Genomic DNA, 19,672 nt, shown 5'->3' with positions numbered 1-19,672 from the left:
ATTAAAATATTTATTATTGGATGAGTGAATTAACAATTTTGTTAAGTGTCTAATTGAAATCAAGATATAGATTTCCATGCGCAAGTTCCTAATCTAGTCAGGAAAGCAGGTGAAGTCCATCCCCAGGACCAGTTCTTGTTGGACACATGCAGGCTCCTGGATAATCTACTGTTCTCAGTGGCCAACAGCCAAGTGTTCAGCAATCCTTTCTAGAATTTTGCATCCATGACAGTTTCTGAAAAGCTATGTGGGTATTGCCGACCTGTTACACAATATGCTTGATCCATTTATTTACTCAAGTTGAATAAAGGTTTTCATTTTATCTTTCATTATCAGGCATATAAATTTCAAGGTGATTCATATCATGGTAAAGTTCAGAGACAGTCTTTTAACTGGGTGGCTGCTTTCAAACTGGGCCATGTTACCTCCGCCTGAAAGAACTGGTTAGCTTCTTTCTTCCTGGATCAATGCAGGACTATTTGTACAAGGAAGACTGGGGAGACTCCCAGGATTCTAGGTCATTAGGTGGAGGTTTTCCTGGGGCAGTGCCCTGCAGGTCACTTCTTGGGGTTGACAGTACATGGCTTGGAGTTGATGAACCCCCTAGCTCCTTCCCAGGCTCCTCACCCACCAACACCACCTCCCAATCAGCCAACAAAACAGAGATGGGAGGATCCAATCAGTAACTAAATTCAGTGGGATTCTTTTCCCAAATACTACTCACATCCAAGGATGTGCTGGTAAATGTTTAACAAACCTTTGGAGAAAATCCTTCAAGTTGTAATATTTGCCAGTTTCCATGGTGTAAATCTTCCCCCTATTGCCAATTTCAAGTTACTAGACCCTAAATATGGAGTTGGGAAGAGATGTGCCCAAGCTTGTACAATCTGGCTCCAGCATACCACTGCACACTCCTCCACTTTTCCAACCCCAACTCCATGGCACCAGATCAGAATTCCATGTCATCCACAGATGTGGAGGACAAACTTATGGATACTAAGGGCATTATGGAGGGTGAGATAAACTGGGAGATTGGGATTGATGTTCCCAGCTGGCTCAGATGATAAAGAATCTGCCTGCAATTCAGGATACCCGGGTTCAATCCCTGGGTGGGGAAGATTCCCTGGAGAAGGGAGTGACAACCCACTCCAGTATTCTTGCCTGGAGAATCCCATGGACAGGGAGCCTGTTGGGCTACAGCCTATGGGGTCACCAAGAGTCAGATACAGCTTAGTGACTAAACAATATACATGTCAACAACAAATGAGAACCTGTTACATAGCACAGGGATCTCTGCTCAATGCTCTGTGGTGACCTAAATGGGAAAGAAATCCAAAAAAAGAGGGATATATGTATACACATAGCTGATTCACTTTGCTGTACTGCAGCAACTAACACAGTATTGTAAAGCAACTCATTTCAGTTCAGTTCAGTTCAGTCGCTCAGTCGTGTCTGACTCTTTGCTACTCCATGAATCGCAGCACACCAGGCCTCCCTGTCCATCACCAACTTCCAGAGTTCACCCAGACTCACGTCCATCAACTCAGTGATGCCATCCAGCCATCTCATCCTCTGTCGTTCCCTTCTTCTCCTGCCCCTAATCCCTCCCAGCATCAGAGTCTTTTCCAATGAGTCAACTCTTCGCATGAGTTGGCCAAAGTACTGGAATTTCAGCTTTAGCATCATTCCTTCCAAAGAAATCCCAGGGCTGATCTCCTTCAGAATGGACTGGTTGGATCTCCTTGCAGTCCAAGGGACTCTCAAGAGTCTTCTCCAACACCACAGTTCAAAAGCATCAATTCTTCGGCACTCAGCTTTCTTCACAGTCCAACTCTCACACCCATACATGACCACTGGAAAAACCATAGCCTTGACTAGACCGACTTTTGTTGGCAAAGTAATGTCTCTGCTTTTGAATATGCTATCTAGGTTGGTCATAACTTTCCTTCCAAGGAGTAAGCGTCTTTTAACTTCATGGCTGCAGTCACCATCTGCAGTGATTTTGGAGCCCAGAAAAATAAAGTCTGACACTGTTTCCCCATCTATTTCCCTTGAAGTGATGAGACCAGATGCCATGATCTTCGTTTTCTGAATGTTGAGCTTTAAGCCAACTTTTTCAGTCTCCTCTTTCACCTTTATCAAGAGGCTTTTTAGTTCCTCTTCCGTTTCTGCCATAAGGGTGGTGTCATCTGCATTTCTGAGGTTATTGATATTTCTCCCGGCAATCTTGCTTCCAGCTTGTGCTTCTTCCAGCCCAGCGATTCTCATGATGTGCTCTGCATATAAGTTAAATAAACAGGGTGACAATATACAGCCTTGACATACTCCTTTTCCTATTTGGAACCAGTCTGTTGTTCCATGTCCACTTCTAACTGTTGCTTCCTGACCTGCATATAGGTTTCTCAAGAGGCAGGTCAGGTGGTCTGGTATTCCCATCTTTTTCAGAATTTTCCACAGTTTATTGTGATCCACACAGTCAAAGGCTTTGGCATAGTCAATAAAGCAGAAATAGATGTTTTTCTGGAACTCTCTTGCCTTTTTCCATGATCCAGTGGATGTTGGCAGTTTGATCTCTGGTTCCTCTGCCTTTTCTAAAACTGCTTGAACATCTGGAAGTTCACGGTTCACGTATTGCTGACGCCTGGCTTGGAGAATTTTGAGCATTACTTTACTAGCATGTGAGATGAGTGCCAAAAAAAATTAATTTAAAAAATAATTTCAGTAAGAACATTAAGGAAAGAATATCATGTCATTCAAAGCCCCAGGATTTGCCCCTGCTGACAGTTCCAGCTTCATGGACCCCTATTCCTGGAAGATTTCCCTGGCACCTTTTTGCTCCTGTTGTCATTTAGGTGACCTGTAATGCCCTATGACACTCAGCTGTCGCATCAAGCTGCTATGGTGTGTTTCATGTCAGTCTTTCTCACTGGGTTATGAACTTCTTGAGCGCAGCAATGGATGCTTATGACAAAGGACAGTATTTATTGAGCTGAGGACTATGCTGCATACCTTTATATGCATTATCTCATTTAATCCTCAGATTCCCTGAGGTAAATTCTCTTATTATCTGTATTCTATTCTATTTTTTTTTTTTTTTTTTGAGAGTCCTTTGGACTGCAAGGAAATCAAACCAGTCAATCCTAAAGGAAATCAACCTTGAATATTCATTGGAAGGACTGGTGCTGGAGCTGAAGCTCTAATACTTTGGCCACCTGGTACCAAGAGCCAATTCACTGGTAAAGACCCTGATGCTTGGAAAGACTGAAGGCGAAAGGGGTGGCTCAAGCGACTGAGCACACATCCTTAAGCAAATGAATGTCTCGTTTCTCTTCCTATCCTCCATCTTTTCCTCCCTCCTCCTCCTCCTCCTTCTTTGGCATATCCACGAACATTTATGATATGATTCCTCATGAGCACTGGTACATCAAAGGGAAGCTCTACGCTTAAGTTCAAAGGGCAATCAATGTGGGGGTTGCGGGAGGTGGGAACACTGGTTGCTATTTAGAGTCTTTAAAAAACCTAAAGGGACTTCCCAGGTGGTCCAGTGGTTAAGACTCTGTGCTCCCAGTGCAGGGGGCCCAGGTTTGATCCCTGGTTCTATCCCTGGTCAGGGAACTGGATCCCAAATGATGAAACTAAGACCTGGGGCTGCCCCCCAAAATAAAAAAATTTTAAAAATCATAGAATTGTCCTAACAGACAAATTTTTTCATCTTACCTGTTGTCTGAATAGTCTGGGCAGCACTGTTTTGGGACAAAGGGTGAAAAAGTAGTTAAAAAGGAACAGGGGGGCATCTGGGTTTGAGGGAGTTATATTGGAAGGGGGTCATTTGGGTAGAAACAAGAAGGGTCCTTACGCAGGACTGGTCCCTTACACAGGGAAACATAAAGGGAGGTCCTTGCTGTATGCACCCTGTTCATAACTTCAGGGAAGCCCTGTGTTCCCGAAGGCACATGCATGCCTATGACTGAGTCTTGTGGATGCAACTTAGATCTATCTGTGGTATCCCTGGTGGATTGAGGTTTTTTCCCTTGTCTGCCCAAGGCCAGGGGCAACAGGACAGGTGAGCTTCCTGCAGCTGTCACTGTGCCTGGAAGTGGGGCAGAGAGTTAGGGTGAAGAAGGACCTTGCTTCCTTAGAGCAATGAAGGCAGTGGGTCTCTGGGACTCCTGGAGGCCTGGGCAGTTTCTGCTTTTGTGAGCAGAATGGTGACAGCCTTTCCGGGCCACAGAGAGAAACCTAGAAAAGGGTGGCATCAAGGTTTGAACCTGAGCCTTCCTGACAGTGGGTGGAATGCTCAAGAACACACACTTTGCAGGTTTGGGTGTTATAGACCAGCCTTGAAGACATTTAGAGCAAAGTGATTATTTTTAAAAGCACATGATTTCTTTTAAGAGCCATTTGAGTGTCACCCTGTGTGTGTAAACAATTTTATCTGACACTACGGATTTATATTGTGGAATAATTTCCTTTGGGTCTGGAAAGCACAGCTGTGGTTTTGGAGTCCTAGAGAAAGCCAGCTAGCCTGGGGTTCATCTCTCCTGGCTCAGTAAGGAATTTGGACAAGTCACATAGGCAGGTCCTAGATGCCATGGACCATCTCTTAGTTCTACCTGGGGATGGAGGTTGGGGAGGGTGGGTGATGTAATGCAAGCAACACAAAGGTCAGGTCTGAGAATCTATGGGCCACCTCCTACTTCTACGTGGGGAGTTGTGTGTATGTGTTTGGGGGGTGTGGGGTGTGCTGTATAAAGCAGATGGGACTCCAGCAGGGGCTTCAGTGGGAAACTAAACAGATCTTTTCCTCCGTCTGCTTCTCTTAGCAATTGTCTTGACCAAAGCCCAGTTGAAAGCAAGTTGCTTTCCCTCAGTTGGCTGGCATTGTTGGGGAGGAGCAGGAACACAGGCTGGGGTGGTAGTGATGGGGGCGGGAGTGGGAACACTTCCAGGAATCAGGGCAGGCCTGTCGGCTTCCCTGCAGGTCATTTACAGCTGTGTGACCCCGGGCGAGCTCGTTAACCTGTGTGATCACGTTGCCTTCTCTGTACACTGGAAATAATGCTAATTGCCCACCCCCTAGGGCTGTTAAGAGGACTGGTGAGGTCGGGCAAAGTGCTTCTCCTTTCCAGAGTAAGAACTCCAAAGTCCCTCTGAAAGTCACTGGACAGCTCCGACAGGCTTCAAGCTGATTTCCCTTCTTCTGTTCTTGTCCTGGATAGTTCTTTCCTGCAAAGCAACTATAGTGACCTTTTATAAATGTAGAGCGAGACTTCCCTGGTGGTCCAGTGGTTAAGACTCTACTGTGCAATGCAGGGAATGCGGGTTCGATCCCTGGTCCGGGAAGATCCCACAAGCCACAGAGCAACCAAGCCCACGGGGCAACTACTGAGCCCTTGAGGGGCAACTAGAGAGTCCATGGGCTGCAAGGAAAGATCCCACAATGACACAATGAAGATCTCGTGTGCTGCAACTAAGACCAAATGCAGCCAAACAAATAAATAAACAAAAAACTGTAAAGCATATCATTTCAGTTTCCAAAGGCTTCTCATTGCTTTGAGCACCTTCCCTTCCTCCTCCCCTGTGCTCCTGTGCTCTGGCCACACTAGAATGGTTTGTTTCTCTGACAAGCCATCTCAGTCCAGCCCCTGGGCTCTTGCAGGGCTGTTCCCTCTCCCTAGCATGCTCTGCCCTCAATCTGTGCACGGCTGGCGCCTTCCTGAGAAAAGCCTCCAGGTTGAATGGAGCTCCTTCCCCAACCACCTATCACACCACTCTATTTTATTTTCATCACCACCCAAAAAATCCTGTTTATTTATTGTTTCTCATATGTCATGTACCTCCTCCCCCACTGTTGCTCTCTTCCCCTCCATTTGAATCCAAGCCTCCTGCGTGGATCTTGTTAATTTTTCTCAAGGCTGTGTTCTCAGAACCTTATACAATGCTAGGCGCATAGTAGATGCTTAGCAAGTACTGGTTGAATCAACGAGAGAAGGAATGAGTCTCTTCTCATCGCCATCTTATCCTTTCTCCAAGTCTAGCTCAAGACAAAGCCCCACTACGAGGTCATTTCTGACCATCTCGACCTTTAGGGGTGTCTTCCGTCCATCTCCCTCTGAGTTCATGTCATTGAATGGAGCTGGTGATCTCTTTTGTCTCTTCCCTTTCCAGCTGCCTCTCATCTGCCTGTCTCAGCACCCATCAATTTTTCCCATTTGTGAGGTGCTTAAGATTTTTAAAATTTTGTTTTAATGCCATTGGGTGAATTAGCAAGCCCAAAGCTGAAGATTAAATGGCCCTCCTACAACTCATATAACCAGTCCAGTGATCTAGTACTGAGGTACCTTACCCCTAGGAGGAATTCAAGGCACTGGATTACATGAGGGATACGGGTGTGTGGGATAGACAGCTGAAATAGTGCATATTGAATTATACCCGGGAAATGTCCACAACCTAGGTTATGACCAACCTAGACAGTATATTAAAAAGCAGAGACATTACTTTGTCAACAAAGGTCCATCTAGTCAAGGCTATGGTTTTTCCAGTGGTCCTGTATGGATGTGAGAGTTGGACTGTGAAGAGGGCTGAGCGCCAAAGAATTGATGCTTTTGAACTGTGGTGTTGGAGAAGACTCTTGAGAGTCCCTTGGACTGCAAGGAGATCCAACCAGTCCATCCTAAAAGACACCAGTCCTGGGTGTTCATTGGAAGGACTGATGTTGAAGCTGAAACTCCAATACTTTGGCTACTTGATGTGAAGAGCTGACTCGTTGGAAAAGACCCTGATGCTGGGAAAGATTGAGGGCAGGAGGAGAAGGGCATGACAGAGGATGAGATGGTTGGATGGCATCACCGACTCAATGGACATGAGTTTGAGTAAACTCTGGGAGTTGGTGATGGACAGGGAGGCCTGATGTGCTGCGGTTCATGGGGTCACAAAGAGCTGGACACGACTGAGAGACTGAACTGAACTTCTTTCTTTATGTTCCAGAATTGTGAAAATGGCAGGCAGAGGAATGATCATGTTTTAGAACATAACTCATGATGCCACTGGGACTTTTATCTTTTATGCAAGTATAGAGTGGTAGTCATGAGTGGAAAATTTCTCTATTTACTCCAGGGCTTTTGGTCAGTTTAGGTTTTATGTTTTTATCTATTTTAGTAATTTATTTCTCACTTGTTTTAGAAAATCATTTTATTCAAAATTGTGCAAAGTGAAAAATAATTTTCCAAAGTGTGTAATAGGAATTAAAAAAATGATAAATCACTCTAAATCCTACCATGTACCTACTGTCAATGGTGGTAGAATATTATTTCATCTTCTCTATGAATATCTATAGATGGATGGATAACTAGATAGATGGTAGAAATAATTTTGTAAGAAATGGACCTTAGCTCACATGTACTATTTAAATAAAATATTGATATTAAATATAAATATTAACTTTTGTTGAATTTAATAAGATAAAAAGAACTTGAAGGGAAACTGAAGGAATTATAGAATTTAAATGATTGTTTATATACTACTAGAGATAGTTCTAAATGATTCTCCCAAGATTAAGAAAGGGGATTTAAAAGTCACTACAAAGCTGAAACAGTTAGTTCTTTACTCAGTGGTTGAGATTTAGTGTGATGAAGATGAACTCTGAGATATGAATAATAGAGGGATTGATATCACATCTCTTCCCATTTTCCCTCTCCCTATCTTGTAAATTTTGTTGCTGATGTTTTTTCCTTTTTAAGGGTTTATTACTTTTACATTTTGATTTGTAACCACATTTCCCTCAGCTATTCAGTTTAAGTCCTGTATTCACTGTTCATCATTGTTTTCCCCCTTCAATTTCTATATTTCTGAGTTCTTTCTTCTGAATTATTTTTGCTTGGTGGAATTTCACTGTCAAGGAGTTATTTTCAAGAGGAAGTCATGGGGGCTTTATACTCTAAACTTTTAAATTTTGGAATTGTCTGTCTATTGCATTTATGTTTGAAAACAAATTGGGTAGGTAAAGATTTTGCAACCTACTTTCTCTTGAAATGTTATAGAATTTATTAAATGACTGCATAGTATTTCATTAAATGAATGTCAATTAATGGTCATCTATTCTCAATTTTCTATTATTATAGCAAGTATATTATCATAAGTATATTAAGTGAAATTTCGGGATCAGAGTATATATGAACAGTTTTTTTTGAAACATCTGCTAGCTCTTTTTAGATAGATTATTTAATATGTATTCCTGTCAGCAGTGCATAAGAGGGTCATCTTATTTCTATCATCATTAACAGTGGATTTTATTAATTCCTTGAATATATGCCAATTTTGTAAGAAAAATTTCTTATATTTTAAATTGTTTCTTAGTAAAGTTTACTATATTTTATGCAGTTATTAACCAATTTGATTTTTCATTTTATGAACTGCCTCTTTAAGTCTTTTACTATTTTTTATTGAAGTGTAGCTGTTACTTTACTGATTTGAAAGAATGTTTTGGGTATTATGGATAATTACTTTTTCATGTATATTGAAAATATTCCTTCACTTTGTTTATAACTTTCTTCGTGGATTAAAATGCTTATTATCTTCAATGGATACTAAAACTATTAGATAAAAATTTAATGAGGAACAGAATATTTGCATAATTTCAAAGTATTTTGCCACAAATTACAAAAAGAATAGTAGTAAATTTATAGTGGAGAAAGTTGTCAGGTAGTACCTTAACCAAGGGGTGAAAATTAGTATCAATAATAATGAGATATTATGGTCCTCCTAATATAAGGCACTAAGAGATACATAATATCATTTATGTAATACTCTTGCCAAACACACAAAATTTGAACTTAACCTTGAGAAAACATGAGGCAAACTAAAATTGGAGCACCTTCTATAAAATAATTAGCCTATACCCTTCAAAAATATCTATAGAGGCATGGAAACTAAATGTATTGTGTTCCACTGGATTTAATTATGTACCAGAAAAAAATGCTATTAATGACATTTATTAAGACAATTGGCAAAATTTGAATGTGGAATATAGATTGTATAATAAAACGGTATAAATAGTAAGTTTTCTGATTTTGATAATTGAATTGTGGTTGTGAAGATAATGGTTATACTGAGGAAGATATACTGAAGTAGTCAGGGATGAAGGCACCTGTACTCAAGTGATTCAAAATGATATGTATAGGTGGGTGTGTATCTGTGTGTGTGTGTGTGTGTGAGAGAGAGAGAGAGAGAGAGAGAGAGAGAATAATGAAAATGCAGCACAGTGTTAATAATTGATGAATGTGAGTGAAGGTTATGTGTGACTTTCTTTGTATTCCTGTAGTTTCTCTTTAGGTTAGAAATTATTTCAAAATAAACCATTAAAAATTCTTCCCTGCACAAAAAATGTATATATAATGAAATTTTATCAAGGCTTTTTAAAAAAAATAATTTTTGACTTTTGTGCCATGCTTGAAAAAAACCTTCTTTATCTCAAGATTGTTAGCATAGTCACTGATGTTTTCTTTCTATGGTTTTATTTATTTATGTTGAAATTTTTGATCTATCTGGAATTTTGTTGTGGGAACAAGCAAATAATCCAGGTTTTTTTCTCCCAAATGTATAACCAATTTTCCCCACAACATATATTGAATAATTAATCTTTCCTCACTGGTCTCAAAAGATATGCTTATCATGTACCTATATGTGTGTGTATATATATATATGTAAATATATATTATGAGGCTTCCCAGGTTGTTCTAGTGGTAAGGAACCCTCCTGCCAATGCAGGAGACTTAAGAGACACAGGTTTGATCCCTGGGTCGGGAAGATCCCCTGGAGGAGGGCATGACAACCCACTCCAGTATTTTTGCCTGAAGAATCCCAAGGACAGAGAAACCTAGCAGGCTACAGTCCCTAGGGTCACAAAGAGTCAGACATAACTGAAGCAACTTAGCATACACACAATATATATATTTAGTCCATCAGTCCAGTTCAGACGCTCATTCATGTCCGACTCTTTGCAACCCCATGAATCACAGCACTCCAGGCCTCCCTGTCTATCACCAACTCCCAAAGTTCACTCAAACTCATGTGCATCGAGTTGGTGATACCATCCAGCCATCTCATCCTCTGTCATCCCCTTCTCCTCCTGCCCCCAATCCCTCCCAGCATCAGGGTCTTTTCCAATGAGTCAACTCTTTGCAGAGGTGGCCAAAGCATTGGAGTTTCAGCCTCAGCATCAGTCCTTCCACTGAACACCAAGGACTGGTCTCTTTTAGGATGGACTGATTCGATATCCTTGCAGTCCAAGGGACTCTCAAGAGTCTTCTCCAACACCACAGTTCAAAAGCATCAATTCTTTGGTGTTCAGCTTTCTTCACAGTCCAACTCTCACATCCATACGTGACTACTGGAAAAACCATAGCCTTGACTAGATGGACCTTTGTTGGCAAAGTAATGTCTCTGCTTTTTAATGTGCTGTCTCAGATCAGATCAGTTGCTCAGTCATGTCCGACTCTTTGCAACCCCATCAATAGCAGCACGCCAGGCCTCCCTGTCCATCACCAACTTCCGGAGTTCACTCAGACTCATGTCCATTGAGTCAATGATGCCATTCAGCCACCTCATACTCTGTCGTCCCCTTCTCCTCCTGCCCCCAATCCCTCCCAGCATCAGAGTCTTTTCCAATGAGTCAACTCTTCGCATGAGGTGGCCAAAGTACTGGAGTTTCAGCTTTAGCATCATTCTTTCCAAAGAAATCCCAGGGCTGATCTCCTTTAGAATGGACTGGTTGGATCTCCTTGCAGTCCAAGGGACTCTCAAGAGTCTTCTCCAACACCACAGTTCAGAAGCATCAATTCTCTGGCGCTCAGCCTTCTTCACAGTCCAACTCTCACATCCATACATGACCACAGGAGAAACCATAGCCTTGACTAGACGGACCTTTGTTGGCAAAGTAATGTCTCTGCTTTTGATTATGCTATCTAGGTTGGTCATAACTTTCCTTCCAAGGAGTAAGCGTCTTTTAATTTCATGGCTGCAGTCACCATCTGCAGTGATTTTGGAGCCCAGAAAAATAAAATCTGACACTGTTTCCACTGTTGCCCCATCTATTTGCCATGAAGTGATGGGACCAGATGCCATGATCTTTGTTTTCTGTATGTTGAGCTTTAAGCCAACTTTTTCACTCTCCTCTTTCACCTTTTTCAAGAGGCTTTTTAGTTTCTCTTCACTTTCTGCCATAAGGGTGGTGTCATCTGCATATCTGAGGTTATTGATATTTCTCCCGGCAATCTTGATTCCAGCCTGTGCTTCTTCCAACCCAGCGTTTCTCATGATGTACTCTGCATATAAGTTAAATAAGCAGAGTGACAATATACAGCCTTGACATACTCCTTTTCCTGTTTGGAACCAGTCTGCTGTTTCATGTCCAGTTCTAGCTATTGCTTCCTCGCATGCATATAGGTTTCTCAAGAGGCAGGTCAGGTGGTCTGGTATTCCCATCTCTTTCAGAGCTTTCCACAGTTGATTGTGATCCACAGTCAAAGGCTTTGGCGTAGTCAATAAAGCAGAAATAGATGTTTCTCTGGAACTCTCTTGCTTTTTTGATGATCCAGTAGATGTTGGCAATTTGATCTCTGGGTCCTCTGCCTTTTCTAAAACCACCTTGAACATCTGGAAGTTCACAGTTCATGTATTGCTGAAGCCTGGCTTGGAGAATTTTGAGCATTACTTTACTAGCGTGTGAGATGAGTGCAATTGTGCGGTAGTTTGAGCATTCTTTGTCATTGCCTTTCTTTGGGATTGGGCTTCCCTGGTGGCTCAGACAGTAAAGCATCTGGGTGCAGTGCAGGAGACCCAGGTTCAATCCCTGGGATAGGAAGATCCCCTGGAGAAGGAAATGGCAACCTACTCTGGTACTCTTGCCTGGAAAATTCCATGGACTGAGGAGTCTGGTGGGCTATAGTCCATGAGGTCACAAAGAGTCAGACATGACTGAGTGGCTTCATTTTCACTTTCTTTGGGATTGGAATGAAAACTGACCTTTTCCAGTCCTGTGGCCACTGCTGAGTTTTCCAAAGTTGCTGGCATATTGAGTGCAGCACTTTCACAGCATTGTCTTTCAGGATTTGAAATAGCTCAACTGGAATTCCATCACCTCCACTAGCTTTGTTCGTAGTGATGCTTTCTAAGGCCCACTTGACTTCACATTCCAGGATGTCTGGCTCTAGGTGAGTGATCACACAATCATGATTATCTGGGTCATGAAGCTCTTTTTTGTACAGTTCTGTGTATTCTTGCCACCTCTTCTTGATATCTTCTGCTTCTTATAGGTCCATACCATTTCTGTCCTTTATGGAGCCCATCTTTGCATGAAATGTTCCCTTGGTATCTCTAATTTTCTTGAAGAGATCTCTAGTCTTTCCCATTCTGTTGTTTTCCTCTAATTCTTTGCACTGATTGCTGAGGAAGGCTTTCTTATCTCTCCTTGCTATTCTTTGGGACTCTGCATTCAAATGGGAATGTCTTTCCTTTTCTGCTTTGCTTTTCACTTCTTTTCTTTTCACAGCTATTTGTAAGCCCACCTCAGACAGCCATTTTGCTTTTTTGCATTTCTTTTCCATGGGGATGGTCTTTTTCCCTGGGTGGTCTTTATCCCTGTTTCCTGTACAATGTCACGAACCTCCATCCATAGTTCATCAGGCACTCTGTCTATCAAATTTAGTCCATACATATGTAATATTTCTTGATATATCCTGGACTCATGTGTGTTCCTTTGATGTGTTCATCTGTGTATTTCTCAGTAATTATTTCCACCCCCCTCCATAATTTTTCTGGTCAGTTTTATGTATTTACTTTTCCAGATGATTTTCAGAACAATTTCCTTGGGGATTATTTGACTTCAGATAACATACAAATCAATTCAAAAGGGTTTACTGCATGCATATAAGACTTTGTAATGTGATTAGAATAAAAGAGGAACAACCAGCCTCACTCAAATCATGAAGGACCTGGGTGAAGGATCTGGTAAAGAACCTGACAGAAATATTGAGACTATCACTCTAGTCCTCTGCCAAAGCTATTATGTGACTTAATCTTACCCACCAGCTTTAAAGTTTAGTAGTTCAAATTTTAGGCGAAATAATTGAATTGGTCACTGTCCTACCAATGATTCTTTTTCTCTGATTCAGTTACTTGTAAGGGTAGCTCAAGACTTTTAATAAGGGGAAATGTCTTAGAAAATGACTGTGGGTTTGGCAGACATCCTAAATAATGTCTAGTAAAAGCTCTTTGATAATGATTATTTTAGTCTAAGAATAATGACAGCCTTTCCATTTATCAAATTTCTTTTTATGATGCTTCATAGAGTTTCTTAGCTTTTTAAAAAAAATATATTGTCCCCAAATACATGTTTAGATATTTTAGGCTTTTCATTATTTTGAATGAGATCTTCTTTTCCCCCCATTATATTTATTTGAATGATTGACTGATCATTTTTTGTATATACAAAAGTAATTAGTCTTTGTAGTTAATTTTTAACTGTCTACTTTATTGACTTTTCTGATCATTTCCTTGTGTTGTTAGTTGTTTCTCTTGAATTATCTAGGTATATAGTCATGTTATCTGCAAAGAAAGATTGTTTTGTCTTCTTTATAACGTATTTTATATTCTTAAATATTCTGGTATCTTTATAATGATCAGAAAGAAATCAATTAGCTCATTTTCATTTTGTAAATCCAGAAAAAGGACAGGGCTGTTGTGTTATATTTGGGAAGTCTAACAAAAACACAAGGCCAGATATTGAACTTCTTGATGACTTAACTGGAAGTAATCTGACCAGCCAACAAACCAATCATCAGTCCATCCATCCATCCATCCGTCCATCCATCCAGCTAGCCAGCCAGCCAATAAATCTTTTCTTTTTTTAATACCATAGATACTTGTAGATACAATAAGAAAGACACAGTCCCTGAAGTCAGAGAATTTAGATATAGCAACAAACACAAAAGCAAGTGATTAAAATAGTACATAAGGCAAAATACATGGTGTTAATGAAAGCGCATAGAAACGGGCACCTAAGCAACCTTGGGTGGTCAAGGAAGGCTACTGGAAGAGGGTAACATCTAGAAAGATTTCTGAAGGAGATATTTGCATGGAAGGAAGACTGCATTCTCAATAAATTCATTATGCCATTTAGTTGCTTTGAAATTTTAGTGATCAACCATTCTGAAATCTTCATGAATCTCTAGATTTTTCAATTTGCCTTTGCAGCTCAAGGTGCCAATGGTACTCTGGGGAACCCCACCCTGGATACAAGTCTACTGGAGGAGTTCCTGGGCAATGATTTCGATTTGGGAGCCTTGTAAGTAATAAGAGCACTGCTCTCCATTTGGTGTTTAAAAAATTATGAAATAATTAAATGAACTGGGAAGTGCTTCTTCCTTTTCTGTTTTCCAGAAGAGCTTGATACTAAGTAGAGTTGGTCTTATTTCTTCTATTAATATAAACCTTCTGCAAATTTCATCAGTGAAGCTAACTAAGTCTGGAGGTTTTTGGTTTGTTTTGCCTTTTTTTTTTTTCTTTTAATAGGAAGGTCCTCCCTTCCAATTCTGTATCTTTAATAGACATGGGGCTATTCAAGTTATCAATTATTAATTATCAGCTTAAGCAGTTTATGTCTTTCAATGGCTTTGTAAATTTCACTTATCACCTATTGAATTTACTGGCATAAAATTGTTCATCACATTTCCTTATTATACTTTTAATGTCTGTAGAATCTATAGTGAACAACAAGTGTTGTCATTGATTTCATGTCATTGATATTCATGTCTTTTTTTCTTGATAATTTATTAAGAGGTTTATCAGTTTTCTTAAGCTTTTAAAGAACCGGCTTTTGGTTAAAATTATATTCTTAATTGTTTTTCTGTTTTCTATGTCATTGATTTCTGCTCTTATTTTCTAATATTTATATAGCCATACCCATTTTCTTTTAAAACAACTTATAAGCAATAAAATTCAATTGTTGTCTCGTGTATGGTTTTGTGAGTTTTGAGAAATTCACAGAGTTGTGTAACTATTGCCATGGTTACCACACACAACCATTCTATCACCCAATACATTTCCCCTACATTTCCACTTTGTGCGCATACCCATCATACTCCCTTAACCACTGGTGAACACTGATCTTTCTTTTTCTATCCCAGTAGTTTTGCTTTTTCCAGGATGTCATATAAGTGAGGCCCTATGGTATATAATACTATGAGTCTGACTTCTTTCACTAGGCATAATGTCTTTTTTTTTCATTCTTTTTTGCTATTGTTGTTCATTCTTTTTTATTGCTGAGATAAGCTCTGTTGTAACAGTTTATTTGTCCAGTTACTCATTCAAGGATATTTTGATTATTTCCAGTTTTGACAGTTATGAATAGCTCTTATAAATATTCATGCATAGGTATTTGTGTGATCAAGAGTTTTAATTTCTCTAGGGTAACACTTTGGATAAAGTCTGCTGGACCATGTTATAAGTGCAAGCTTAACTTTATAAAGTTGCATTACCACTAGCAATATATGAGATAGCCAAATTTTTCTCTTCATCACCAGTTCTTGGAATTATTGGTTTTTAAAAAACGTTATTATAGCCATTCTAATAGGTTTAGCATGGTATCCCGGTTTGTTTTAATTGGCATTTTCCTATCAACAACTGATGTTGAGCCTTATTTCATGTGATTGTTTACCTTTCATATATTTTCTTTGTTCAAGTGTTTGTTCAAATATTTTGCCCATTTAAAAAACTAAATTTTTCATATTTTGTAGTTTAGAGAATTCTTTAAATATTCTGGATATTAGAGCTGTGTTGGATATGAGATTATGAATACTTTCTCCATGCCTGTAACCTGTGTTTTCATCCTCTTCACAATGAATTTCCCAGAGCAGAAGTTTTAAATTTTGATGATGTCCAATAGACCAAATTTTTCTTTTGTGTTTTGTGTTTTATATGTAAGAAATATAGATATTGCCTAACAAGTTGTCAAAGATTTTCTTCTGTTTTTTTCTAAAAGTTTTAGTTTTATATTTAGGTCTGTGATCCATGTTGAATTAATTTTCGTATGAGTTTTGAGATACAAGTTGAGATTAATTTCTTTGTGTATAGATGTCTAGTTGCTTTATGAATTCCTTGTTGGGTAATTTTTTCTACTGAATTTTCTTTATGCTGTTGTAAAAAAATTAGTTGACCATGTTTGTGTGGATCTATATCTAGACTCTTTGTTCTGATCCATTGATCTGTGTATCTATTATTTTGCAAGTACCACATTATCTTGATTACTGTAATCATAAGTCTTAAAACCATATAGTGTAAGTTCTCCAAATTTGTCTTCTTTTTCAAAAATGCTTTGATAATTCTAGTTCCTTTGAGCTCACATAAATATTAAAATCAGCTTGTTTATATCTATACAATCTTATTGAGATATAGACTGCTGCTGCTGCTGCTAAGTTGCTTCAGTCGTGTCCGACTCTGTGCGACCCTATAGACAGGCTCTTACCAGGCTCCCCCATCCCTGGGATTCTCCAGGCAAGAACACTGGGGTGGGTTGCCATTTCCTTCTCTAATGCATGAAAGTGAAAAGTGAAAGTGAAGTCGCTCAGTCGTGTCCGACTCTTAGCGACCTCATGGACAGCAGCCTACCAGGCTCCTCCATCCATGGGATTTTCTAGGCAAGAGTACTGGAGTGGGGTGCCATTGCCTTCTCTGAGATGTAGACTAGGATTGTATTAAGTCTAGAGATCCATCTGGGGAAAATCAACATTTTAAGGGCTTCCCAGGTGGTACAGTGGTAAAGAACCTGCCTGCCAATGCAGGAGAGGCAGGTTCGATCCCTGGGTCAGAAATATCCCCTGGAGAGGGGAATGAGAACCCACTCCAGTATTCTTGTCTGGCAAATCCCATGGACAGAAGAACCCAGGTGGGCTACAGTCCATGGGGTCTCAAAAGAGACATGACTTAGCAACTGAGCATGCATGTACGACATCTTAAGAAAATAGAGTCTTCCAAGCCATGAACATAATTGTTGGTTAGTCACTAAGTCGAGTCTGACTCTTTTGAGACCCCATGGATTGTAGCCCACCTGGGTTTTTCTGTCCATGGGATTTGCCAGACAAGAATACTGGAGTGGGTTGCCATTTCCTTCTCCAAAGGATCTTCCCAACCCAGGGACTGAACCTGCATCTCCTGCCTTGGCAGGCAAATTCTTTACTGCCGAGCCTCCAGGGAAGCCCTATGAACATATTATACCTCTCCATTTATTTAGGCTTTTGTTGCTTTCTTTCATCAGTGTTTATAGTTTTAGCATACAAATCTTGTATGTTTTGTTTAGATCTACACCCAAGTGTTTCATGTTTTTTCTTTCAGTTATTGTAAATAATAATGATTCTAAATTTTTTTTTCAAATTTTAGGTTCCAGTTATTCATTGCCATCATATAGAACTATTTTTGTTTTTTATAGAGTGGGCTTGGGTCCTACAATCTTAATGAAGCCATTAATTAGTTTAAGAATTCCTCCATTGTGTTTGTTTTCAGTTTCACTAATTTCTATCCTTATTATTTTCTTCTGCTTGTTTTGGGCTTAGTCTGCTCCTCGCTGTTTAGTTTCTCAAATTGGAAGCTTAGTTCTTGACTGGAGGCCATTCTTTGTTTTCTAATTTAATCATTCAATGCTTTAGCTGCCTTCCTCAGTTTTTGATATGCTATTCTTTGATTTTCTTTCAGCTCAAAATATTTCCTATTTTTTCTTGAGACATCCTCTTTAACTCATGAGTTGCTGGAATTGGTTTATTTAATTTCTAAATATTTTGGAATTTTCCTTGTCACTGATTCATTGTTTAATTCCCTTATGGACAGAGAACACACCCTATAATTCTAATTATTTTAAATTTGTTAAGATTTGCCTTATGATCCAGGACGTGATCTGTCTTGTGAATGTTCCCCGTGCACTTTGTCCATTCACTGTTGTTGGGTCAAGTATTCAAGCTGGTTAACATTGTTGTCCAAGTCTTCCATAGCCTTCCTGATTTTTCTCTACTTTTATCTGTTACTGTAAGAGAAATGCCAAAGTCCTCAAGAATGATTGTGGATTTAGAGTTCTCAGTTCTTTTTTCCCTAGTACTGTCTTCTGATCTCTATGGTTTCTGATGAGGAATAAGCAGTTATTTGAATCATTGCTTCCTTTGTATATATGTCATTTTTCTTTACCTGCAAGATAACATTTTCAGCAACTTTATTATAATGTGTCTGGATATGGGAAGGTTTTCTTTGAGATTATACTGTTTGGCTCTGCTTTTTAAACTGTAAATTTCTATTTTTAACTACATCTAGGAAGGTTTTAGTCATTATTTCTTCACATTTATGTTTCTGTATCAATGTCTTTCTTTCCTCTGTCTAGGACTCCAATGATGCATATGTTAGACTTTCGATGTTATACACAGGTCCCTGAGGCTCAGTTCATTTTTTTCCTCTCTGTTGTTTATATTGGATAATTTCTATTAATCTGTCTTTAAGTTCACTGACCCTCCTCTGTCATTCCCTCCTGTTGTTGAGCCCACATCGACGTTCCTATAAATGCCCTTCCATCTCTCCCCTGTGAAGGACAGAGAGTGAAACAAGACATGAATCTCAATAGTAACAGGGAAAGCTTTTTGCAGGTATTTTGGTACCTGGCTCTTGTTGCTCTTTGCCAACAAAAAAACATCCATGACTGTGGGGAAGAATGGAAGCTCAACATTTTGCAGGCTAATTAAGCACACACGCGTGCACACACACACACACACACACACACACACACACAACTGATGGGTTGCCACATATCTGAACCCACACTTTGAGCTGGCTGTTTGCTCCAGGTGGCTGCATGGGCTGGCACCAGACACAAATTCCCCTGTGCCTGCTTTCATATTCCTCTCAGTCCATCCAGGTAGCTGCCATTATTCCTGTGAGAAGGATGGGCAAGCGGGTTTACCCTAACTACCTCTGCCTATAAACAGTCTGTCAGAAGTTATCTAGTTTCTTACCCCCACGTGATTTCTTCCTAAGATAAGGTAAAGCTTATCCCATCAGAATCTGTTTAATCATCTGGATCACTTTTATAACTAGCAGAAAGAACTTTAGCTGTTTGTGTAACTTAAGCTGTAGCTTAAGTCTTATTCAAAGAGCTGTCTTTCTACCTGGGTGTTCAGAAATCTGTCGTTTGATCTTAGTCTCCCTGATAATAATGGTCCTTCAAGCAAGAGCAGATATCTCGCTATGGATGATTGCTATTGAGATTCAGAGATAGTTTGCTCAATCAGATTTACTTTCTACCTTTGAGAGTTTGTAAGTGAAGTAGAGGAGGGAGTTTATATTGTTGAACATACACCAATTATTAGGTGTTATTCTTTGTAATATATTCACTTATTTAATTACATATTTGATTTTACACATTTCATTCTTATATTAACTCTTCAAAATAGGCACAGTATTGTCCATATTTTACACATGAAGAGGCTGAGAGGTGCAAAGTAAGTCTTCATCGGTTAATCAGAGACAAAGCTGGAATTAAAATGTTCCTGGCTCTAGAATACCTGCCTTTTCTTCTACATGTATCTTTTGGATTAATTGATATTTTCGGAGATGTTTTTAGACTCCGTGACTCTCAGGGAAACAC

The 19,672-nt window shown here is 39.7% G+C and overlaps 1 protein-coding gene across 2 annotated transcripts in view; it reads left to right on the top strand.

Annotated features, from left to right (window-relative positions):
* The window catches only part of MYRFL (myelin regulatory factor like), a 140,228-nt gene that overhangs the window by 33,807 nt on the left and 86,749 nt on the right, over nucleotides 1-19,672 (top strand). For both annotated transcript variants that reach the window (XM_024992288.2, NM_001102323.1), the window contains 1 exon segment: nucleotides 14,251-14,341. In XM_024992288.2, coding sequence (XP_024848056.1) covers nucleotides 14,251-14,341 — 91 coding nt within the window.

This window comes from Bos taurus, chromosome 5 (assembly GCF_002263795.3).
Source record: "Bos taurus isolate L1 Dominette 01449 registration number 42190680 breed Hereford chromosome 5, ARS-UCD2.0, whole genome shotgun sequence".
Taxonomy (NCBI): Eukaryota; Metazoa; Chordata; class Mammalia; order Artiodactyla; family Bovidae; genus Bos; species Bos taurus.
The sequence above is the reverse complement of the archived record's forward strand: the minus strand, read 5'-3'. Positions and strand labels throughout refer to the sequence as shown.